Source organism: Ogataea haglerorum (assembly GCF_019207285.1).
Source record: "Ogataea haglerorum isolate 81-453-3 chromosome Unknown 81-453-3_NODE_7_length_556738_cov_96.333754, whole genome shotgun sequence".
NCBI lineage: Eukaryota > Fungi > Ascomycota > Pichiomycetes > Pichiales > Pichiaceae > Ogataea > Ogataea haglerorum.
Window position 1 is genome coordinate 508,063 of NW_025065157.1, and position 22,866 is coordinate 530,928.

Consider the following 22,866-nt stretch of genomic DNA (forward strand, 5'->3'; position numbering starts at 1 on the left):
TTTCTGTCCGGAATTTTCCAGCAGAGTGAGCCGTGACGGACGTCGAGTCATTTCATTTACCTTTGAGATTGGGGAATTTTTTTTTTTTTTTTTATCGATGATAACCTCAAAGTTGCTGAGGCGGCTCCATTCGACAGGAGCTTCACAGCACCTGTCACGACTTGAAAGACTGAGACGTATACCGGTGAGGCATTTGAAAGACTTTCTTACAGACTCCTATGGACGCAAGCACGATTATCTTCGCATATCCATCACCGAACGATGTAATCTTCGCTGCGTTTACTGTATGCCTGAGCAAGGTGTCGACTTGTCGCCACCAGAACATATGCTCACGACAGAAGAAATAGTCAAGCTGGCCGGTCTCTTTGCACAGCACGGAATACGGAAAGTTAGATTGACTGGCGGAGAGCCGACGGTGAGGAAAGATATCGTTGAGCTTGTATCTAAACTCAATCAAATTCCGGGTATCGAAGAGATTTGCATGACATCTAATGGCCTGGCACTCCACCGAAAACTACCAGATCTCTTCAAGCATGGGTTGACATCGCTCAATTTGAGTCTTGATACTCTGATCAATGGTAAGTTTCTCTTAATTACGCGACGCAATGGACTCAGCGCAGTAATGCGAAGCTTGAGAACAGCTCTTGAATTGGACATTCCCAAGGTGAAAATCAATGTGGTAGTGATGAAGAATTTAAACGAAGATGAAATACTGGATTTTGTTCAACTCAGCAAGAATGACAAAGTCGAAATCCGATTCATAGAGTACATGCCTTTTGATGGAAACGAATGGTCTACAAGTAAGCTGGTCTCATATGAAGACATACTATCCAATATCAAAGTTAGATATCCTAATATTCGAAGACTGCCTCATAAACACGGAGAAACTGCCAAGGTCTACCAAATTCCTGGATTTAAAGGAAAAGTAGGTTTCATAACATCCATGACCTCGGACTTTTGCAGTACCTGTACACGCTTGAGAATAACTTCTGACGGAAACCTGAAAGTTTGTTTGTTCGATAACACGGAGATATCTCTGCGAGATATGCTTCGTGCTGGATACAGCGATGATCAATTGATGCAGCGCATCAGTGAAGCGGTGAAGAATAAGAAGGAGAAACATGCAGGAATCGATGAACTAGGAACTCAACCCAATAGGCCGATGATTTTGATTGGAGGATGAATGAAATTTGAAAGTTATTAATTGCTGCTGATTGCTCGCTCATTAAGAAATACTAACATGTCAAGCTTCGAAACGGTGTCTGAACCCCAAACGTTACTACTCTACTTCCCGAAAATTAACTCATCTTAACTCAAAGGGCGAAGCCCGAATGGTTGCAATCCATGAAAAAGAAGTTACTCATCGAAGTGCCGTTGCGGAGGGAGTTATCAAGTTCAGCAACTCGGAATCGATGAAACTGCTGCTGCTAGAAAGCAACAAGAAGGGAGATGTGATTTCGATTGCGAGAATTGCTGGCATAATGGCTGTGAAGAAAACAGCTGAATTGATTCCTCTCTGTCATCCAATTAGCATCACTGGAATCAAGGTTGACATGGTTCACAACGAGAAAGAGAACTCCGTCAAAGTAACCTGTGAGGTACATTGTGATGGAAAAACTGGGGTCGAAATGGAAGCACTGACAGGTGCAACAGTTACGTTGCTTACCGTTTATGATATGTGCAAAGCTGTCGACAAAATGATGACGATTAGCGATTGTCGAGTTGTTAAGAAGTCAGGGGGCAAAAGCGGCGACATAGACGTTTCTCAACCGCCTTCAACTAAGTAGAATCATAGGAAAATCCCGAAGAGTCCCGTCAGACAAACGCAAACGACGTTCAAAAGCAACGGCAGTTTAGTTTTAGAAGCTCCTTAATAAAGTTAGTATTTGCGGTTAAGGATTATATGGATAGCGTAAAAATGCTCTCAATCGTCATACTTTGGTGTCAACAAGTTTAACTTACGGTTATTCCAGATAACAGGATTGCCTTCCACCCGTGGTTCGGGTACCACCTTGATTTTCGCATTTTCCAGGATTAGCTTCCCATCAACGTCAAAGATTTTATACTTAGATGTCATGTCTTCTTCTGTGACTGACACATACTTGCCCTTCGATGCCTTTCTCACCCCACTGCTAATTAGGTCGACCCCGAGGGACCGAGGCACGCCACTTGTGATGTCAAGGTTTTGGTATTGCACCTCGCAAACTTTACTCTTTTGGTGTCTATTGCGATTACCTTTGCCAAATGGTCCATTATCAGTTTTGCCTTGAGACTGCAGCGTAGGTCTTTTTGGTGCTGGTGGATCAGTTGCTTTAGACATCTGCTCTCTAAAAGAATGGAAGTCGCTCAATAGAAGAACATTACCATCCTTATCGTAATCGACCAATCCATAATTATTAGGTTCTTGGGCAAATTCATATACGAGACCACCAGAAAACACAGAGGACATCTGGCTCGAGTAAATGCTGGATATTTCAGTGAATTGCCTTGGTAGAACTTCGTTACAGCCATATTCGGAGAAAAAGATTGGAATGCTGTAATCTTGGTAATCGCTAACCAGAATGTTGTAGCCACTTGACTGGAAAGTCTGCTCTCCACACCATTGGTAGGTATTGACCCCATAGAAGTCCACACTTTCGGAAGGACTGCTTTCGTAGCACTCCAGATATTTGGCAAGCGATATCCTGTAGTTCAAGTCGTCCGCTGCGGAATAGCCAACTGGAATCTTACGAGGCAATTGGTAGCTAATGTAATCTTTGAGATCTCTGACAACGGCTTTGATGTAGGCTGGAGAGACCTTAGCAGATAGCTTGTCGTTCACAATTTCGTTCCCAGCAAAGAACGCCAGAGTGTTATTATATCCTGAGAAGACCTCCACGGTTTTGAATATATGAGAGAGGTAATCGGTGTTATATGTGGACCAAGGCTCGTACCTGTTTAAGTGTTGGCTTGGAAGCGGCGAGTTCACATCCAGTACAAGATATATACCGGCTGCCGCTAACAGTGTCATGCACTTATCATGGTTCAAATCAGGATTGATGGAATACACTCTAATAGTATTGATTCCCAACATTTGGAATAAAACAATATCCCTGGCACATTTACTAACATCTGATAGCGGATCACTCATTTGGTTGACAGCAGAAGATCCACCGGGCTGGTAATCAACTCCTTTAATGAAGAACTGGCTGATTAGAAATCACGATGAGCGGCAATACTCACTGGTCTTCCAGTAACCGAATCATAGAAATGTCTTTCTTTGATCTCAATCGGATGAACAGCACAAAACACAGTGGTTGCAAACAATAATGCAAACACTGTCTTAGGACCAGAAAACATTATATACTCAAGAGAGTGTACTATAGGTCGTAATATTTAAAAAAAAAAGGATAAACGCTGATCCTCTTTGATCTCAAAACTTCTGCACAGCCAATATGTAACAAAATAATCACAAATTCGAAGGTATACTAGGTACAAAAGCTATTTATCCTAATACACAAAACCCAGAATCTTGCCAGCAACGTGTTTTCTCTTTGCTTCGTCGTGGTCCATAATACCGGCGGAAGTTGTGAGAATGACATAGCCGAATTGTCTGGCTGGAAGCAAGCTGTCAGTCCATTTTTCGATGTCGTTGATCTTGACGTTGTATCTTGGGCTGATTACGCCACATTTGTTCAGTCTGCCAGTCAGTTGTATCACTATTTTTCCCGACCTATGGTCATCAATGTATTCGAATTCTCCAATGTAACCTAAACTTGTTAGCATTTGAAGGGATTGAATGTCGAGGAAAAGTAAACAGACATCAATCAACAAGTATCGATGCTGTGTAAGAAGCATTTCCTGCGTCTATCTTCCGGAAACTTAAAAGACAGCAAGGGACTGACACCGACAAGCCATCCAGTTATCATTCCGGTGAATTAAGTACTTACCATGCTTTTGCATAACCTGGAGGAACTTGATGATGACCTTAGAAGATGGTCTAATGAGAACCTGTCTCTTTCCTGTCTTTTCAGCGTTGTTGATAGCGTTGAGAGCGTCGGCCAAAACAGAGATTCTAGTCATGATCTAAAATAGTTAGTGCCAGGCAAAAACCCAATAAAAGCTGCATGAGTGTCCCTATGGAGTCATGAGCATCTCAACGTGGTTATATCACTAATTACACGCCCTTCTGATTCAGAGTATTGTGGTTCTTTTTGCACTTACATTAAGAGCACTAAACCAGTTTTTCAGCACACCCAATGTTTGAACTCAAAAGAAACCATAATTTCTGAACCAGCTTGCTTTTTTGCCTTAATGTAAAACCAATCTGAACACTTGCAAATAGAAGATTATCTACGTACTCCGTTCTTGCTTTCTTTGATAGAAATATAGATGTTGAAAAATTTTTCGTCGTGAATCTCTACGTAAAGTTCTCGGTGTAAAGATGCAAACGAATAACTATACTACAAGCTTTTGAACATGCCTTCTGGCTCTGCCGATCCGGATGATATAGGGGTTTCCATTTTCAGGGAAATCAAGCAAAGTTGCGTAGATCTTTCACAGGTCACATTTGCACCGCCGGAGACCTTTACGTCGAGGGAACTAGTGGATGCCCTGAAACAGCTTGATTCCAGGCTAACACGGGTCATTGATAGCTCGCAGGATGCAAAATCTCATGGAATTCCCACAAGTCTTGCGGACTACATTTTCGTACCAATAGCGTACTTGCTGAAGCGCCCCGTCATTGAGGAGACGGAGTTGGAATATACATTGTCGATTATCAAGACGCTTATCAAAAGGTGTTGGGCATTTCCAGGATCCCTTCAAATGGAGCTGGCACAGCAGCTTATGCCATTGATTACATTTCTTATTGGCGGAAAGCCAAACTTAGATGTGAATGGATTTCCTGAGCATGCTGATGAGACAATATTGAACGGAATTGACTGTCTCCAGAATCTACTAGTTGGCATCAAGAACCAAGGTTCCAAATACTCGGACAGGTTCTTAAACGATCCCAAAAATATGCCTTCTATGGGACATATGGTCACCGTGCTGCTGGTGTTTGTTCAAAAAGGACAATCTATGAAAATTCAAGTTAAAAGCTTGGAAGTTTTAGATGATCTGTTCAAGATGTTCCATGATGGCGAAATCCTATCCTTTATGCTACCTGGAGTTGTCTCAGCGATCAGTAAAGTTTTGAAGCAGAAAACACGTCAGAAGGTGGTTGCAAAATCACTGGACTTGCTGACCACCACTATATGCTTTGTTTTCGACGACTTCGATTTAGGAATTGAGACAACGCGTAAAGTGGAAACCCTTGACGACGTCAAAGAGCAGGAAGTGGGCGTTGAACATAGCTTTCAGGTTACAATTTCTACCTCTGATGATAAAAGACTGCACAGAAATACTAGCTGGCTGAAGGCTACCATTTTTCAGCTTCAGAAGGCGTTCAAGATAATCTTGAAACTAAAACACCGCATTGATGTAAAGGAGCCATATTTCAAGCTTTGCTCGTCTATGATGAGCCGCTGTTTTTTATCCTGTTCACTTTTGATGCCGCAAATACTTGATTGTTTAGCGCAACTGTGCGACGATGAGGACTGTTACGCGAATTTTACGGAAGTCTTAGCTTTCAATTCTCATGTTCCAGAGATCCTCAAATTGATAGAGCTGGAACTGGAGAACGGAATTGGGATGATAAACACGGCTCTGAGCTCACCCGATTCTTCTAAGGGCGTCGGACTATTTAAGAAATTTTCTTTCTACTTATCAGTGCTGTCAGAATTTGAGTGGAATTATTCAGCACTAGGAGAGAAGTTGATATTTACTCTCCAAAACGAGCTGAGACTTCTCAATAGAAAGAGGAGACAACCAAAGCCGGTGGAAGTATCGTACGGCAATGAGCTCCTTTCGATAGTCCTGACTTCTAATTTCGATGTGTCTGAAAAAGTGTGGCCCTTGAACGACGTCCTCGATGCGGATGTAGAGAAATCTCTGATGAACATGCTCTCATTTTTAGGACAAAGAGGGTCAAGTTTTTTACAGCATATCTTATTTGATCTGCCAGTGATAGATTCGGTTGATTTGGCACTGGCGGAATCTATGTCTTTATGGCTTGTCATGGGTTCAGTGCAGAAGACGACGAGACTGCATCATGAAGAATATCTTATCGATGACTACAAAGACAACAGCTCTACTGAAGTCACCTACAACCTTTTGGAGAAAGCTGGGGAGCTTTTGAGTTTTACTGCTATCCATGAAGAGCCTGCCCTTACTAAGGCAACGATAATCGGGTTGCAATGTATCGGGAAGGCGTGCGACGTACTTGGGAATGATTTCCAGTCGGAACTTGTCGATTACCTTTACCCGGTGGTAGACAACCTTGCATCTCCCAATGACTTGATTCGTTTGCAAGCCCAGAAAGTGATATTGAAGATTGCTCGCCAGCTGTACGAAGGCTCAGTCGAAAGACTTATTTCGGAAAATTGCGACTATCTAGCGGACAAACTCTCAATCAACATGACTGGCGAAACCATTACGCCTCGAACTCCCATGATCGTGGGGGTCCTGGTCAAAATTGGAGGGATACAGCTAGTATCGCAATTGGATGATATAATAGCTACTATATTCACACTGCTTGATCTCTATCATCAATATGCCACTCTCTGTGAAGGTTTCTTTTTTGTATTTGGTCAGATCATTGATCAGATCTATAAAAGTGTCCTCTCCGGTGTGAGTTTGAAAGATATCGAACAGAATTCTGAGGATGTGAATGTGCTTTATCCAGAACCATGGGGCTTAAGAAATATTGAGCAGGTTTTTGAATTCGTTGAAAAACAGGCTGAAATTCCGGATTACGATCACGAGATTGAGGATGAAGTAGTTGAGGAATCGATAAAGAAGGATAAAATGCTTGATGTGGACAGCGACGATGAATCAGACACCGAAATGAAATCAGTTATTTCATCTCCGGAAGACGACACAAAATGGACATCACAAGTTTCACCAAAGGAGTATAAAATTCTAACGGATATTTTGCAGTACAGCGAACGGTTGTCCAAACACCGTTCTGTCAGAATAACAGACATTTCATTAGGCCTCATAAATAAACTGATACCCATTCTGGCTACTGAGAGAACGAAATTTTTCCCCATTGTTGCTTCCATTTGGCCTACAGCGGCCAGTTTCGTTACTAATGATGATCCCAAGCTGGCAAGTTCAGCATTGAGCGTAGTTCATACGCTGATAAGTTACGCCAATGTGTTTCTAACAAATAGGTTTTGTGACTTGGCAAAGCTCCTAATCACGAAATATGATAAGCTGATAAAAAAACATCAATCACTCTATAGAAGGCGGAGAGAGAATGCAACGAAAAGTATTGTGAACAAAACTAGCACTACCACTAATTTTGAAGACAGAATATTCCAACAGTTAGCTGTGCTCTGCAAGACAGCTCTGCTCAAGCTTGGCCGGTCTTTACCACTAGAAACTGCTCTGGACATTGCCCGTGTGGCATGTCTTTATGATGACGATGAGACACATTATGCATTTTACGACGATGTTGTATACTATCTGAAAAATAAGGTCTAAGAGGTCATATGTCCTCTAAGATTTCGAGTAAAAAGATAATTAATTGTACTTAAATTATGAGAGGAAAAAAAGGTCGTACCCGGATTCGAACCGGGGTTGTTCGGATCAAAACCGAAAGTGATAACCACTACACTATACAACCATCGACACTGTTTCAGATTGTGTCTGATCAAAAAGTGGAGCTATTAGGGAGGTTAGTAATCACTGACACCTGAAATGAGCGATATCAACTGATGACAATCACTTAACAGCTCAGTGGTAGATTTATTCGTCATTGATCGAATATAAACACCGTTCATAGGGAGAATTGAAGGCCTAATAAAGGTTCAATAATAAGTGGATATAGCTGACCAAAAAATGATTCTTCCTGCTAAGATGGACTGTAGGTCTTCGCACAGAATAATATGCTAACTACTTGTAGAATCACGCATATTATGAGATTATTATCCACATATAGATAACGGAATGGCTTCTTAGTATGCTCAAATAGTCCTCATATTGGCTATAACACAAATTAAGATTTTCGGCGCAAAAGGATGTTTATTGTGAATAGAAATGCATGTTTGGTCCATGTCCTAGTCTGTTATCTTGCAAGGTCGCTGTGCGATATATATATGACTTGGATATAAAATATTTTATAGTCCAGCTCACATATAACTCTTTTCATAAAATTCGATGTAGTTCATTTACCCTTTAGGCATTTTGTAAATAACAATTACAGGCAATTAATATAAACATTAAAACACGACGGCTCACAAGATTGTTCAATAATTTAATCGTTGCTTAATGTATGAATGTTAACACCAGTGATATAATGAAACTTAAGAGAGACATGGTATATGCTTTGGATAATTTGTCTGAAGACCAGCTAGGGTCTATAGCCAAAATTATCCAAGAAGCGATTAGCGACGTACAAATAAGCAAACCAAAACCATTTTTGCAATTGCACATCCAGGAGATCATTAAGGCTTCACATGATATTCAAACATTGGGCTTGATTATTGGGGAGCAGGATGGCAAACTAGAGCGATGGTTTGAGTCTATTCGCATAATTCTTAAAAATTATCATTCTGAGTTAAAGCAAGAGGAAAGTCGTTTAAATCGGGAATTCGTGAAATCACTAGATACAATAGCTAAGATCTTTCAGGTTTTGAAGAATTATCAAAACGAGACGCAAGATGGGTCCTTACTGAACTCTAGGATTCGGAAAATGATCGACGATCACAGACAAAATAAATTTGTGAATCTGGCGCAGTATTGTAACGAGGCAGAACCAATGTCCCAGGTGAATAGAGAGGTCGAGGATGGAATTCTCAAACTTAAACCGATCCTTCTGGAAAAGATTGTGGGGATTTCAAAGGAGATAAGAGATTTCTACTCAAGGTTAGGGATTGTGGACGAATATGATGATCAGAATTTTCTTGAGCAACTTCCATCTCTAGAAGAAAGCATAAAATACTCCACAATAGAGGAAATAGATGATATTAAAGGCATCATGTCTACGAATTTCAGTCGCTCAAGCCCCGCGCTCGAAGAGAAGATAAAAAGAGAAAAGCAGAAGCTTGAAAACTTTATCAGCGAGCAGTGTTCATTAATGAGAAATATCATGGACAGACTGAGACTTCTTGAAATTGAGTTAGAGAAAAAAGCTGACTTGGACCTTCAGCATTATTCTGATGAGGAGTTGATACAACATATCGGTATTAAAAAAGCGAGCTTTGAACGATACAATAATAAACTAGAAATCCTTTTAGACGAAAAAATGAACAGGGAGCGACAGCTCAATAATTTAATGGAAAGACTGGAAGAATTGTGGGCTGTCCTGAGACCAAATGATAACTCCATCCAGGAGTTTTTGAAAGTGAACCTAAACATTAAGCGCGAGTCGATCAGTAACTTTGAAGCTCTTGTGGAAGAGCTTGAACATGAGAAAAAGGAGAACATTTCAAAATTCATTGAAACAAGCCGTATGAGAATTATCGGGTACTGGGATCTTTTGATGTACGATGAGGAAGACCGTTTGAAATTTGAGGCATTCTATGACGAGAATTCTGACAATTTTGACGAGGACTTGCTTGATCGACATAATCAAGAAATTGCGAAGTTGAGAGCAGAAGTTGACAAACTCAAGCCCCTTCTTCAATCGATCTCCAAACTAGACGACCTTCTCAAAGAAAAAAGCTACCTGGATGAGGCTGTTAAGGATCCCAATAGACTTTTGAAAAGAGACTCATTTAAAATATTGAGGCATGAAGAAAAGATTAGGGAGAAGCTGGCTAGACAATTACCATCAACAATCCGAGATTTAAAGTTGCAGCTAAACAGCTTTGAGCTGGAGAAAGGCCGCGCGTTCAAAGTAAATGGAGAACCTTATATTTCAAGATTGGAAGAGATTGAACTAGAACTTGGTCGGAAACGGAGCTCTCGAAAGTCTCCCATCAAAACCCTACCAACAAGCAATCCTAGCAGAGTATACAAACGGGAACCAATAACAGCTACCACACGTAAAAGAAACCATCTCAGCACACATTCAAAATATCCATCAAAGGTTCAGCTATTATCGCAGTCCGCGACTTCTAACGCATATAAATCTTCGGCCAGTTTCGGATCCGTTATCAGGAGACAAAACACCGAGTGTATGACAAATCCCTTCAACTCAAGAGAAAGCTCTCCTTTGAGGAAACCCGTTCATTCTCGCCGGCACGTGAAAGCTTCACAACTTCAGGAAACACCACCTTTGAGATTCATATCTCCCATCAAGCCTCCGGTATTCTCTAGCCCTACCAGCCACTCATCAGTAAGATCCGATCATTTCATGTCAGGTTCGACCATATCCAACAAGCCAATTGTAATCAAGGGTGGATCTCCCATCAGACAAAACTCTGGATCTCAATTGCACACTCACCCACATTTGAAGATGCCCAGTTTGTCTCCGTCATCACAAAGTCCGCCTTCAAAACCAGTTCTCCAAAGACCAGCTGCATGCACTACTCTTAAGCCATTGAACTTTCAGCTCAAGGCCTCTTCCCCACCATCTTCATCTTTAATTCATGACAGCGTAAATGGAAGAACAGTGAGGCCGTTCGACAGCCTTGATTCATCGAACGATATACCTGTCGCTGAACTAAGTGACTCGATGATTGACTACAGTGAAGAGTTCAAAGAGAACATCAGCCCGAAGTCTTATAAAACACATGGAAAAGCTCAGCAAACATTCTTGAATGACGTTTCCATGAACTGGGATACCGAAACATTCTAGAGTTCTGTTGTGTATGATATGTAAAATAGCGACTTTACCAATCCCTAAGATCCACACCATCAGGTGGAGCAATATCCACCTTTTTCTGACTGACTTCCTTCCAATCTGTGCTGAGAGTCGTACCATTGCTCTCCAAGTAACTTTTCATCATGGCTCTCCTGGTATCATCGTCTGCTCCTTGGTAAAGTTTCCTGAAGAACGCATCCGGATCTTGATTAGAGTCTTCTTCGGCATCATCTACCTTGAACTCTGACCAGTTGACTTTCTTTGCAGAGGAAGATGGATAGTCAAAAGTCGTGGGACGAGTCTCTTGTTCTGGAGCCGTATCAGTTTCCACTTTTTCTAAAGCTTTCCAACTTTCCTCCGTTTCCTTGGCAAGATATAATTCCAATTTAGTTCCAAAAACTTTAAAGGATGACTTGGAGGGAAGTATTGAGCCATATAGCGGATCCAAAGAATAACTAAAGTTGGTGTTTTCACTTGTTTTGAAATCAACACTCACTGATGTCTCTTGAAAATCAACCTTCAAAGTTGTGGGAGGTATATTCTTAACGTAAATTGAAACGTTAACCATGCCTTTGGAATCATACCAGTCCACTTTGGGTTTCTCTTTAGAAGTCTGTTGGGGCAAAGGCTTCCCTTTCGAAGAGGCAGGGCTTTTGACAGAAAGATCCGCATCTGATTGAAGTTTTTTTCCTATCATGGTTTTGAACATCGAACATTCGGCGTCCTTGTTATTAAGGTTGTAAGCTTCGTTTATATTTTCCATAGCCTCGGAGAATTGTTTCTGTCGAAACAGCACAATTGCTTTCTGTTTATAAGAGGTAGCAAGATCTTCCCGTTTTCCATTATTTTGGGCAATTTGAACCAGTTTATTGGCATCTTCAAGAGCAAGATCGTATTTTTTGGATCTCAAATAAATGCGGCTTCTTAGTAGAAGTGCTTTGAATGAATCTTGGTTCTCTTGAAGTGCAGCATTAGCGTTTAACAGTGCAGTGACTAAATCATCTCTCTCATACGCAGATTCACCCTCTTGGATCCGCGTACCAATTGGCATGATAATCACGGGATGAAATTCTTTTGTCTTCTTCAGGAACACGCACAGCCTAAAAAAATATTTTTTGAATCAATTTTTTTCATCTTAATCGAATGCCCAAAGTCAACTCACTGGTGTTGGACGCAGGCCCTTTAATTACGCAGTCAGCATCGACTTTGCAACAACATGCTGACAAGTTTTTTACAACTCCAGGAGTTTTTAACGAACTGAGAGATGAACACGCTAGAAGACAGGCTGCTTTATGGGGGGAGAAGTTATCAGTGAGGCAACCAAAATTTGATGCGATCAAAGCAATGACTGATTTTGCTAAACTCACAGGTGACCATATGGTATTGTCACAAAATGATATTCACATCTTAGCTCTTGCATATGAGCTTGAATGCGAATTGAATAACGGTCCTTGGAGACTTAGATCCTATCCAGGAGAGAAAAAAGAACGTCAAAAGAAGCGTAACCAGAACTCAAAGGAACGCGACGATACTAAGGATATAGACACGGTTCAAAAGGAAAAGAGTGCTGAAACGTCACTTGAACATACGGAGGTCTCGGATACAAATGAAAGGACTAAAAGGAAAACAAGAAGAGGCGGGAAACGCCACAGAAAGAAAAGGACAAACGGCGGAGAGGAAGGTGTGGCAGACCTCAAGGAGCAGGTCGAAATTGATGGTAATGAAGATGCAGCAGTGCAACAAATCACAGAAAAATTAAAAGATCTATCCACTGATTGTCAGCTTTCACAAGCATATTCGGACTCAGAAGATGAAGGAGAATGGATTACACCGGATAATATAGTAGAAGAGATGTTTAAAGACGAGCATGAACAAGTTGAGGCAGAAAAAAGCACTTCGAAGATTAAAGTCGCTCTAGCAACCGGTGATTTCGCTGTTCAAAATGTTTCGCTTCAAATAGGCTTGAATCTGATGAATCCAATGTCAGGACTTCAAATTCAAAGAGTGAGAAACTACATGCTTAGGTGTCACGCATGTTTTACCATGATTCCAATTCCAAAAGATGGTACACCAAAACATTTCTGTTCTTCTTGTGGAGGGGCAACTTTGCTGAGATGCGCAGTTTCAGTCAATTCCAAGGGAGAGATTGTTCCTCATTTGAAAAAAAACTTTGAATGGCACAGAAAGGGTGACAGGTATTCTTTGCCCTCTCCGCTATCCAAGAACTACACCAAAAAGTATGGCAAACAGGGATATCAGCATCGCGGTAATCCGAATCTTGAGAACATTTTTTTGCGAGAAGACCAGAAGGAATACCAACAGGCGCTGAAAAATGCTAAATGGCAGCTTCGACAAAATGAGAAAGCAATGCAAGAATACGTGGGTGGTGGATCAGCGGAGAACTTCGTTTCTCCATTTTTCACTGGAACTGATCATATAAAACCGGTCCATGTGAGAGTGGGAAGGGGTAGATACGTGAATTCATCTCGAAGAAGAAAGTGAGAGAATAATTTTCTTGTATATTTAAAAGTAACAAATCATAAGGCTGTGCTCCAAAAGCAATTTCACTCCAATGTCTTTCGTACCCCTTGAGCACAAAGCTGCAGGTCATGATGGAGCAATGCAATCTATTGACGGTTCGTTGTTTATAAAGCCCACTACTACACAAGAGCTAGAGTTTTATACCACGACGCAGGCTCAGATGCAGAATATTGACGATGACATTGAGTTAGGATCAAAGTTGTTCCATTGGATGCCTGTCTTCTATGGAACAATGTCTCCTGGTGTGAGTGAAGAACTCCGAGAGAAAAACCCGGAAGCAAGCAAAGAATATCAAGACTCAGTGGTTCCCCAGCCAGAGAGCGGACAACAATACCTGGTTTTAGAGAATGTGGTATATGGTTTCAAAAACCCGAGTGTTATCGACATCAAGCTTGGAAACGTTCTCTATGACGAAAACGCAGATAAAGATAAGGTTGAACGGATGAAAAAGGTTTCGAATACTACAACTTCAGGGTCTCTACATTATCGTATTTGTGGAATGAAAATTGTCGATTCAGGCAAATCTCTGGCGAATATTAAGGGCCCAGATATGAAGAAAACGGTGCGCAAAGATAATGGTTACCTAGTATTCGACAACAATTTTGGAAAGGGGTTAACACCTGACACTGTGAAAGATGCTTTGCTATTATTTTTCAGAGCAAATAATCTTTCACCCCAGAGACAAGCAATTGTTCTTGAGAATACCATTCGTCGCTTGCAGCTTCTTTATAACTGTTTGCTTGATTACGAAATTAGAATGGTCAGTGCATCCCTATTGCTGGTCTATGAAAATGATGAAGGACGTTGGGAAGAGCTTGATAATCAAGATATACTGATAAACGAGATGGAAATTGATGAGGAATCTAGCGCGGAAGATCTCCCTCAAGCATTGAGTTTGCTGAGATTAATCGATTTTGCCCATACAAAGTATACCCCCGGAAAGGGCAGTGACGAATCCATATTAACTGGTGTTAAAAACTTATTAGAATTGATCCAAACCGTGTGATTATATCATCTCATAACGTCGGTGTAACTATATATACTCATAATTTGTTCTTCATTGAACGTAGTTTGTCCATTACCTTGACTGGATCAGTCTCCTGAGTCGAGCGCTGAATTTCAGGATCAGAGAGTCTAGCAAAAGGGTTGAAGCGTTTTTCATCTCCGATCGTGAATACACCAGTTGTAACCTCGTGTTTGATGCAATACTCCTCCAAGTTATTCAATGCCTCATTCTTAGTTCCCAGAACTATCTTTGAAAACTTAACATTTGACCGCGTGTATTCATGTCCTGGATAGACTTTAGTATCTTCCGGAAGCTCAAGTAGCTTTTCAAATGCTGCTTTCATTTGAGCGCCATCACCCTCAAAGAAGCGCCCACAGCCTGAAATGAATAATGTGTCTCCGGTAAAAACACCTTTTTGGCCAGTCTTCTGATCTTCAGCATAATAACAAATAGAGTCTTGAGTATGGCAGGGAGTATGGATTGCTTTGATTTTGACATTCTTCCCTAACTCCAAGATTTCGCCATCTTTTGGAATGCGATTAACACATGGGGAATCTTTTCCAGCGATAACATCAACCCCAGGATAGACAGATTTGAGCAATTCCTCATTACCTCCCGAGTGATCATAATGGTGATGTGTATTGACGATTGCAATTACGTCTGTTTTATTGTGGTTTAGCAAATACGAAGAAATCTCAGATGGATATGCAGGGTCGATCAACCAGGATTTTTTAGTTTCGTCATCTGAGAGGATGTAACAGTAATTATCGCCAGACTTCCATCTCATTGGCAAATAGTCAACATGCATTTTCCGTGAAAATTGAATTATTCGAGATGAAAGACCTGAGGAGCTTGTCAAAAATGATTTTAACATAATCAAAATGACAAATTCTTGCTTTTCTATTTGGGGAAGAAATCGGTAGTGTACATATATTAATCTTATGTAGCCGCTTGTCTACATTTATTGTAAAAAATATGCTTCTCCAGTAGGTCATTTCGCTTGAATGCAGTACCGCATTTGAGGCAACTGAATGGTCGCATATTATCATTTTGATGAACGATCAAGTGCCTATTCAAATGATACTTCCGTTTGAACTTCTTTTGACAAAAATTACATTCGAATTTTCTTTCGTCGGCCTTTACAGAAACATGAGTATCGTCATCACTCTCTTCAGAAACGTCATTTTGATTCACAGTCTCGTCTTCTCCATATTTTACTTTTCCGAAGTGTGTGTTGCTCGAAGTTGGTAGCAAAGACGGTGGGTCCAAATCATGATTGCTCTTCCCATGCGCCGATTCTGTTGTCTCGGTAAACCTAATTGATTGTGATTTCGCTATTATTTCTTTCGATTCCCCAACCTTCTGACGTTTGCAAATAATTGTTTTACACCGGCTGGCATGCTTCTTGTAATTGTCCGATCTTTTGAATGATTTACCGCATTCACAAATGTAGGGTCTCAGATTGAAATGGATTACTAAATGTCGTCTCAGATTACCTCTTTTGGTAAACAATTGAAAACATTTAGAGCATTTATAGGTATTATTGGGCATCAACTCGCAACGGGCAAACTCTTGGCTCACTTGCTGCTTGATTGACAATCTAATTGGATCACCAGTGTCAAATTTCGGGTGTGTGAAGATCGAATCATCATCTGCTTCCTCATCAGCTACATCATCTCCCAGTAAGTTTGTTTCGCTGTCTTCAGTTTTAGGTTCCATTTGCTCGCTTGGATCAACTCTCGTTACATCACTATCGGTGAATGGGTTCAGCATAGCTGAATCTAAGAATCGAGTCGACGAATGCGACCTTTTTGAATTCTGCGTGTGTCTTACTCTGTAGTTAGATTCTGTGGTTAGCATATCTCCAGATTGCTGTGCCGGTTCATTTGCTGTCGCAGGAGGGGTCTCCAAGGCTGCACCAAGACTTCGCCGGCCATGTCTAGATACTTCGGCTTTGGGGCGATATAGGTCTCCATCAAAGGTGTGATGGTTAATGTCGTGTTTCTCATCGCCATGGTCAGAGCGGTTACCCATATTGTCGGATAATGAAGACAGTGAGTCAGACCTGCGTTGGCTTACCGGGCTCTGGTATCTATCAGAATCATAAAACTCTGCCAATTTAATGCTCTTGCCCATTTCTTTCAACTTTTTGAGCTTCTCTTTCTTGGCCAATTCAATACTTTTGACTCTTTCAATTTCTTCGGCATCGAGTCGATTTGGATCATTTCGTAACTTATAACCACTACCGCCGGCTTTTCCTGAGGCCAGGCAACGTTTCTCGTGATTTTTCAAATTATCTGATCTTCTGAATCCACGCTCGCAGTTAGAACAGACATGAGGTCTATAATTTGTATGTGTCAATGAGTGTCTTCTCAAATGCTCCTTTCTTTTAAATGCCCTTGAGCAGAATTCGCATTCAAAAGGTTTGTCAGCGTCCTTCGGATTGTTCGAGGGCTTGATATTTTTTGACGAGATTACAGTACTGATCAGTTTGCTTCTTCTCTTCTCTTCTTCTTCGCTGTTCTCAGTGATTTCATCGTCGGAGTGGGGCTTTCTATGATTCCGAGTGGAGCGCAGTCTTCTAGATCTTGTCTGATGAGATTTATTCTGGTCAAGATTTTCTTCACTTTCACTGTTTGAAGAGTCAGAAGAATCGTAAAAGCCATTGTCAATGCGCTGTCCATGAGAATCATAATCAGATATTTCATTGATGTCCGCAAATTCCAATTCGAATTTTGAGTCCGTGGGTTGCTTGAGTCCAGTGAAATCCAACAAATTGAAATTGTAGTATTTGAATTCAAAGCGGATATTGGCCGGAATGTTTCTTGGCTTATGGAAAGTGTTACCAAATGAATACAGTTTGATGACCATTTCAGGTATTTGAATGTCTCCTAAATCGAAGAAGCTAAAATCAAAACTGTTGAAGTTGGGAATCGAGACCAGCTCAACTTCAGCTGTATCGACTTGGGGCATTTTCACAGTGACTGTATTGAGTTTTCCTATTGACAAGATGCTGTCTAATTGAGAGTTAACTTGAAATTTAACAGAATTTAGGTCAACGCTTAAACTCCGACTGTAACGGTGCATTTCGCTGTTGCACTTTCGAGTTTGATTTAAAAAGATCAGATCTTTACAACTTTCATAGTCATTATTGTGAACAATGATGCTGACCAAATTTAGTGGAAGCTCCCAAAAGTGATTCCAGTTTATCTGGCAATTGATGAGTATCAAAGAGGAAATTTGAGACAGGTTCCTCAAAGTGTTTAGTTGCTTTGAATCGATGACGCAGTCAAGTAAAACCAGCTCCCGTAGTCGATACAGAGTTGAGAAGTCGCAGTTATCAAACTCACAATGTGAGAAGTTCAAATACTGTACTTTTGAGCTCACTGAGAAGAGAGTTATCAGCTGATAAGAGAACTTCAACAGAGCGTTAACAGTGATAGCCTCCACTGAAACCAAACTGGCTAAAAGTTGATTTAGATCAAAGGCTCCAGAATCTTCATCAGCCAAAGTAAGGTTCAATTTTTTGACGTTGGGCAGTCCGATTTCATTCAAGAGTTCAATACTGATGGAGCTATCGAGCCGCAGGTCAAACTCTGTCTGTCCATTATTTGGGCATAGAACAACACTCTCTTTTGAAGTTTCATCCAATGTAAGATCCTGGTAAACCAGATTTCGAATATTGGTGCATAATTCTAGTATCTTTTGAATGTTTGTAGAAGTTTTTAATGGTCCAACAATCTCAAGCTGCAATATGGATGATAAATCATAGTTCTCAATTAAATCAATGTTTGTATCACCATCAATCACAAGGGTTGTCACCTTGTTCCAAACGTGCGTAAAATGTTCAATTTTTGAGAGATCTATTTTCAGCCCCTTCCAGCAGTTGAGTTTCACAATATCATCATAATCCGAAATATAGACTTCCTCAAAGCTAAAGTTTTCATATCTTCGATCATGCAGCAAGAATTGCTTAAAGATCTTGAATGCATCAGAACGAAGATCAATCTCACTATCTTCGGTATCACGCTGATCAACAAGCCGTATTTCGCTAATCTTCTCTAAAGACTTCTTCATGGAATACATCATTGATTCTCGGTACGGACCTTGTAGCATAGAGAAGAGCAGCAGAATGCTAAGAGGTAGGAGTTCCATGATTTTGCTAGCTAAAGTAAAACGTTCGGTTTTTTTATTCATAAAAGCGTCCATATGATTCCCAGTTTGAATGGTGTGTGTGCTGAGCTTCAAGAGCATCACTATCAGACTTTTTGTAGAAGTCAGATGTGTACCGAATGGCCGCAAGGGAGAAGATGTGGAAATTTGAATCATAACCAGTGAAAGTTCGTGAAGGTTCACTTTTCTTCTTGTTCGATTTCTGTGAAAGTGTTGATTATATATGCTCTTCACACGTATATATATAGTTGCTGATCTTATTCTCGTCGATATTAATAATCTTCTCAGTTAGGCATGTCTTAATTCATATGCCTTTGGCATCCCTTTTCTCGAGCTTCTCCTTTATTTTATTTTTCCTTTGGGCAGAATTTTATTTGTGTTATGTAATCAAGCATGAAACCCGACAAACTTTACTTACCTATTATACAAAGCCAACAAGCCTGCAGGCTAGCAATACATGAACAATGAGAGGTGTAACAATAACCAGAAAGCCAAAGTTTGAGTAACCTAGTTGTTTAATGGGCCCGAATGCTTGCCTCCTTCAATTGCTTCGCTAAGTTCATCTTCTTCCGCAACAGTTAGCTTCCTTATCCCACTTATCAGCGGCGGTTCATTCTGTTCTTCTGACTCCTCTACATTGTCTCCATCATCATCTTCATCGTCGTCTTCATCTTCATCGTCATCGTCCTCATCTTCTTTTTCTTCATCTTCATCCTCTCCTTCATCCTCTTCATCTTCTCCGCCTCTTATGTCGTCCTCGCCCTCATCGTCCTCATCATTTTCATCCTCGGGATACCCTCCCATTTTTTGAACTATTTTATCGACAATTTCATTCCAGTCCATCATTCCACCCATTCCTATTTCTCCATAACTGCTAACCACCTTTTCTGTCGGCTTCAAAATTTCTATCCACTTCATATCTTCTTTGATTGTTTTTGCATGTCTTTTGGTGACAGGGGATGTGTACGCGAAGGAAACCATAGCTGGTGCAAGAATAATTGGATATTGGGTATTCCATGCCCTAACAACGTTCGTTAGAAGATTATCGCATAGACCCATAGCAATCTTGGACATAGTATTGGCGCTTAGAGGAGCTATAATCAAAACGTCTGCCCATCGCCTTAGCTCAATATGAAGAACGGGATCCGTCCTGCCATTCCAGACTGACCATTCGTCTTTATCTCTCCATATTTGTACATTGGCTGGAAATTCACCTCTGGATACAAAATGCTCTGCAGCTTTTGTCAGTATTAACTGGATCGAAACATTGTCTTTGTATATTTGTTCAAGTTTGTTGATGATAAGTCGTGTTTTCTTGATCGAAACAGACCCGCAAGCACCAAAAAGGATATGTAGTTTGCCATCATCTTGAGGTAATCTCAAATGCACATCTGTTGAAGTCGTCGGATCAGATGTTGCGGGATGTGCAACTTCGTTGGGCTTTATTAGAGGCATTGGTGGAGCTATATGATGCGGAGCTTCTAAATCATTAGTAGATGCTGAACCAGATCTCGATCGAGCATTTGGGTGTTTCATTATATCCTCGACAGAGAAGTGAGCATGCATCGATGTGGTTCGCTGATGCTGTGGTGCTGGCATTGCAAGAACATCGTCTTCATCATGTCTCACTACTATTGGTGAGTTGGATCGTGGCACTTCCTGTTTGATAGGATTTTTCCTGAGGGACTGCGTTAGCTTGGATACATTTGATCCTGGCTCCTGGAGCTGAGCAGACCCAGCTAATCCTACAGTTCCATTCCTATTAGCTGAAGAATCATTTGCCGCGGACGCAATATCGGACAGAGGCAAAGAGTCTGCCGAGCCATGCCTTGAAGATTTTGACATCACCCCTGAAAGCGTTTCCTTTTCTTTGGATGGCTGTACTGATTGATCCATTTGAGACGGCAAGGTGGGATGTTGAAGAATGGGAGGGGGCGAAGGACATCTCAAATTAGACATTGCAATGACTGCCGGTGAAGTATCATCATTCAACCGTTTAGAGGTCTGCTTCGGCTTCAATTTCTTCGATGTTGTCCCTGCATTCTTGCTCTCAAACGTTGTCGAGTTTGTCATTTTCACTTCATCCTGTGGCGATTCTCCCACTAATTGATTGGAGTTTTCGTAACCCTCTGACATCTCTGTAGTCTCTAGGCGCTTGATGGCAACAACCAATGAATTGTCTCTGCTTGTGCGCAATCAGTGATAGGGAACTGTTATTTACCTGATTGTCTGTGAATGATTCTCATTCAACAATTAAAATTACTGGAAAAATTTACAAATAACGAAATCCTAACTGATTCGCCTATATTTTATATATGGTGGTGACCTGACTGACACTTTAGGCGATCAGTATCTTAGTAAGGATGTTTTTAAAAATTTCCAGAAGAGCATAAAGAGCATACGAACAAATGCGCACCGCACAGATACACTCCCCCTATCGGCGGAAAAAGAGGATCGGCTTACGAATGGTCAAATCCAAGTTGAAAGATCATTCTAAGCTAAGACCTCGAAACAAGAAAATACGCCCATTTTGAATTGTCTGTTTGTCTGTGGAATCAACTCTTCCAATGACTCGAACGGTCGTTGCCGAACTGCAGAGCTGTTGCTACCGAATAAAATATTTGGTTGAGGGATTTTATTTTAGTTATACTTTTCCCATTTCGATTAGAGGCTTTGACGTCACGTCCAAAAATTAATTTTATGTGTTATGTACAAATTTCCCCAACTGACACACAGCTACTACACTTGTATCTTCTGAGTAGATACAAATTGGAGAATGCCTATCAGTACCGTTACCAATACCCTTATCTGCAATTTTTCATATATGGTGTTCTAATGTAAGCCAAAATCGCAACCTAGCATTGCATGTAGTAATGGGAGTGACAAAACTTGAAGCAAGCTTCGAGACTTGGAGTGTCAGTATTTTGGAGTTGAGAAGAGTGCAAATTTCCCAATGGCAGTCTAGCTTACCTCAGCATAGGAAATGTAACATAAAGGTCATCAAAGAGCTAAGTTGGTCTGTCAACTTCGGTTTTGTACCCTGCATGAAGATCAAGTCGAAGCTGTAAATGGTTGAACATTTTCTCCTCGCAGTAACCATAAGTACTCTGTTGGGGCTCACTTGCTATGGTGCCAAATATTTGTCTTCTCTATGCATTTTTCAAATTGTGCCAACCACCATGCTAGTTTGTAGCCAGTCTAGATCGACATTAGCTTTGATATTTCAGTTCTCAGGAGGCACCAAAAAAAGGCACTGAGCAGCTTCATCATCGGACACATGGCAAGTACCCTGTGGCGGCAAATGATGTATGTTTCAGTTCTTTTTGTGCCAAGAAGTGCAAAGATTGTTTTGTTTCATCATGCTCTGGCGAAAACAAATTCAGAACTACTATCTTTCAGGTGATGAGTAAGATCTCAAGAGGCATCTGAACTACGTTATCTTGAAATTCTAAGCAGTAGCTCAAGTTATCGGCCGATAATCAGCAGTGGTACTTATCGACATAATTCAAGTCCTGATCTGATAATGGAGGGCACTTCAGTAAAAACCAATGTTCAGTGTGACATGGAGCATTATCCATGATAAGTAGATCTTTTGTGATGTCGATGCGGACTTCGTTACTGGATACAGACCTTATCTGGATATGTTTAGAGCCTTCCAGCTTCTCAGTGATGTTATTCCAGTATAGCTCATGTGTCATGAACGTGAATACTCTAAAGCCTGTCGTTGTACACGGTAAGAGCTGGTACAAAGCGTTCTATGTTTTTAGGATGCATTGTAACAACCTCGATAGTCAGTTGACAGTCAGCAGCAAGTTGTTTCTCTACTGTCCCGTTGGGATCGTATGAAAGAACATCATCATTCAAATTGTAGATGTGATCAATTTTGTATCCATAGCCAATTGTCCACTTTTCCTGATTGCAGGTGGTATATGAAATCCCTTCTTTGAGTATGAAGTATCTCCGAGTTTTTAAATGGAGCCGATCTATGCAGCATATTCTTTGTAGCTCACTATTGTAGCATAATACATTCCGCTATGGGCGGCGTAGTTGCCCGATAATCACCATCTATCATTTCGAGCTAGAAAATGTCGTATAAGTTGTCAGAGGCAGCCTTTCATCTTATTCCTTACGACACGTGACAAGTCGAGCTGCACTTTCTCTCTGGGCACGTTGCCAATTCTCATTTCTATGATCGCATTATTATCCGTTCCTTAACGACTGCAGTTTTTTTGGGAGTAGTTTTGAGTCTCTTCATGCAAACCTTTAGTGATTTAACTTATTGGGACCAAAATGCACCTCGCTGCAAATGTAT

At 40.9% G+C, this 22,866-nt stretch overlaps 13 protein-coding genes across 13 annotated transcripts; 6 read left to right on the forward strand and 7 right to left on the reverse strand.

Moving 5' to 3' along the window:
• Positions 1 to 97: 97 nt before the first annotated feature.
• On the forward strand, positions 98 to 1,183 carry KL911_002960 (uncharacterized protein; the record flags this gene model as incomplete). The annotated part of the gene is made up of 1 exon (XM_043198087.1): positions 98 to 1,183. The coding sequence occupies one exon, from the start codon at positions 98 to 100 to the stop codon at positions 1,181 to 1,183; it is 1,086 nt and encodes a 361-aa protein (XP_043054558.1).
• A 148-nt stretch (positions 1,184 to 1,331) lies between these two features.
• Positions 1,332 to 1,787, forward strand: KL911_002961 (uncharacterized protein; the record flags this gene model as incomplete). Its single annotated transcript, XM_043198088.1, has 1 exon — positions 1,332 to 1,787. One exon carries the CDS (start codon positions 1,332 to 1,334, stop codon positions 1,785 to 1,787), a length of 456 nt encoding a protein of 151 aa, XP_043054559.1.
• Positions 1,788 to 1,924: 137 nt separating this feature from the next.
• KL911_002962 (uncharacterized protein) lies at positions 1,925 to 3,130 on the reverse strand (the record flags this gene model as incomplete). Its single annotated transcript, XM_043198089.1, has 1 exon — positions 1,925 to 3,130. One exon carries the CDS (start codon positions 3,128 to 3,130, stop codon positions 1,925 to 1,927), a length of 1,206 nt encoding a protein of 401 aa, XP_043054560.1.
• A 359-nt stretch (positions 3,131 to 3,489) lies between these two features.
• On the reverse strand, positions 3,490 to 3,765 carry KL911_002963 (uncharacterized protein; the record flags this gene model as incomplete). Its single annotated transcript, XM_043198090.1, has 1 exon — positions 3,490 to 3,765. One exon carries the CDS (start codon positions 3,763 to 3,765, stop codon positions 3,490 to 3,492), a length of 276 nt encoding a protein of 91 aa, XP_043054561.1.
• Positions 3,766 to 4,458: 693 nt separating this feature from the next.
• KL911_002964 (uncharacterized protein) lies at positions 4,459 to 7,569 on the forward strand (the record flags this gene model as incomplete). Its single annotated transcript, XM_043198091.1, has 1 exon — positions 4,459 to 7,569. The coding sequence occupies one exon, from the start codon at positions 4,459 to 4,461 to the stop codon at positions 7,567 to 7,569; it is 3,111 nt and encodes a 1,036-aa protein (XP_043054562.1).
• A 790-nt stretch (positions 7,570 to 8,359) lies between these two features.
• On the forward strand, positions 8,360 to 10,828 carry KL911_002965 (uncharacterized protein; the record flags this gene model as incomplete). The annotated part of the gene is made up of 1 exon (XM_043198092.1): positions 8,360 to 10,828. The coding sequence occupies one exon, from the start codon at positions 8,360 to 8,362 to the stop codon at positions 10,826 to 10,828; it is 2,469 nt and encodes an 822-aa protein (XP_043054563.1).
• Positions 10,829 to 10,862: 34 nt separating this feature from the next.
• On the reverse strand, positions 10,863 to 11,885 carry KL911_002966 (uncharacterized protein; the record flags this gene model as incomplete). The annotated part of the gene is made up of 1 exon (XM_043198093.1): positions 10,863 to 11,885. The coding sequence occupies one exon, from the start codon at positions 11,883 to 11,885 to the stop codon at positions 10,863 to 10,865; it is 1,023 nt and encodes a 340-aa protein (XP_043054564.1).
• A 92-nt stretch (positions 11,886 to 11,977) lies between these two features.
• Positions 11,978 to 13,336, forward strand: KL911_002967 (uncharacterized protein; the record flags this gene model as incomplete). The annotated part of the gene is made up of 1 exon (XM_043198094.1): positions 11,978 to 13,336. One exon carries the CDS (start codon positions 11,978 to 11,980, stop codon positions 13,334 to 13,336), a length of 1,359 nt encoding a protein of 452 aa, XP_043054565.1.
• A 70-nt stretch (positions 13,337 to 13,406) lies between these two features.
• Positions 13,407 to 14,381, forward strand: KL911_002968 (uncharacterized protein; the record flags this gene model as incomplete). Its single annotated transcript, XM_043198095.1, has 1 exon — positions 13,407 to 14,381. One exon carries the CDS (start codon positions 13,407 to 13,409, stop codon positions 14,379 to 14,381), a length of 975 nt encoding a protein of 324 aa, XP_043054566.1.
• A 37-nt stretch (positions 14,382 to 14,418) lies between these two features.
• KL911_002969 (uncharacterized protein) lies at positions 14,419 to 15,255 on the reverse strand (the record flags this gene model as incomplete). Its single annotated transcript, XM_043198096.1, has 1 exon — positions 14,419 to 15,255. One exon carries the CDS (start codon positions 15,253 to 15,255, stop codon positions 14,419 to 14,421), a length of 837 nt encoding a protein of 278 aa, XP_043054567.1.
• Positions 15,256 to 15,320: 65 nt separating this feature from the next.
• KL911_002970 (uncharacterized protein) lies at positions 15,321 to 18,470 on the reverse strand (the record flags this gene model as incomplete). The annotated part of the gene is made up of 1 exon (XM_043198098.1): positions 15,321 to 18,470. One exon carries the CDS (start codon positions 18,468 to 18,470, stop codon positions 15,321 to 15,323), a length of 3,150 nt encoding a protein of 1,049 aa, XP_043054568.1.
• Positions 18,471 to 19,061: 591 nt separating this feature from the next.
• KL911_002971 (uncharacterized protein) lies at positions 19,062 to 20,690 on the reverse strand (the record flags this gene model as incomplete). The annotated part of the gene is made up of 1 exon (XM_043198099.1): positions 19,062 to 20,690. The coding sequence occupies one exon, from the start codon at positions 20,688 to 20,690 to the stop codon at positions 19,062 to 19,064; it is 1,629 nt and encodes a 542-aa protein (XP_043054569.1).
• Positions 20,691 to 22,033: 1,343 nt separating this feature from the next.
• On the reverse strand, positions 22,034 to 22,252 carry KL911_002972 (uncharacterized protein; the record flags this gene model as incomplete). Its single annotated transcript, XM_043198100.1, has 1 exon — positions 22,034 to 22,252. The coding sequence occupies one exon, from the start codon at positions 22,250 to 22,252 to the stop codon at positions 22,034 to 22,036; it is 219 nt and encodes a 72-aa protein (XP_043054570.1).
• Between the last annotated feature and the right edge of the window lie 614 nt (positions 22,253 to 22,866).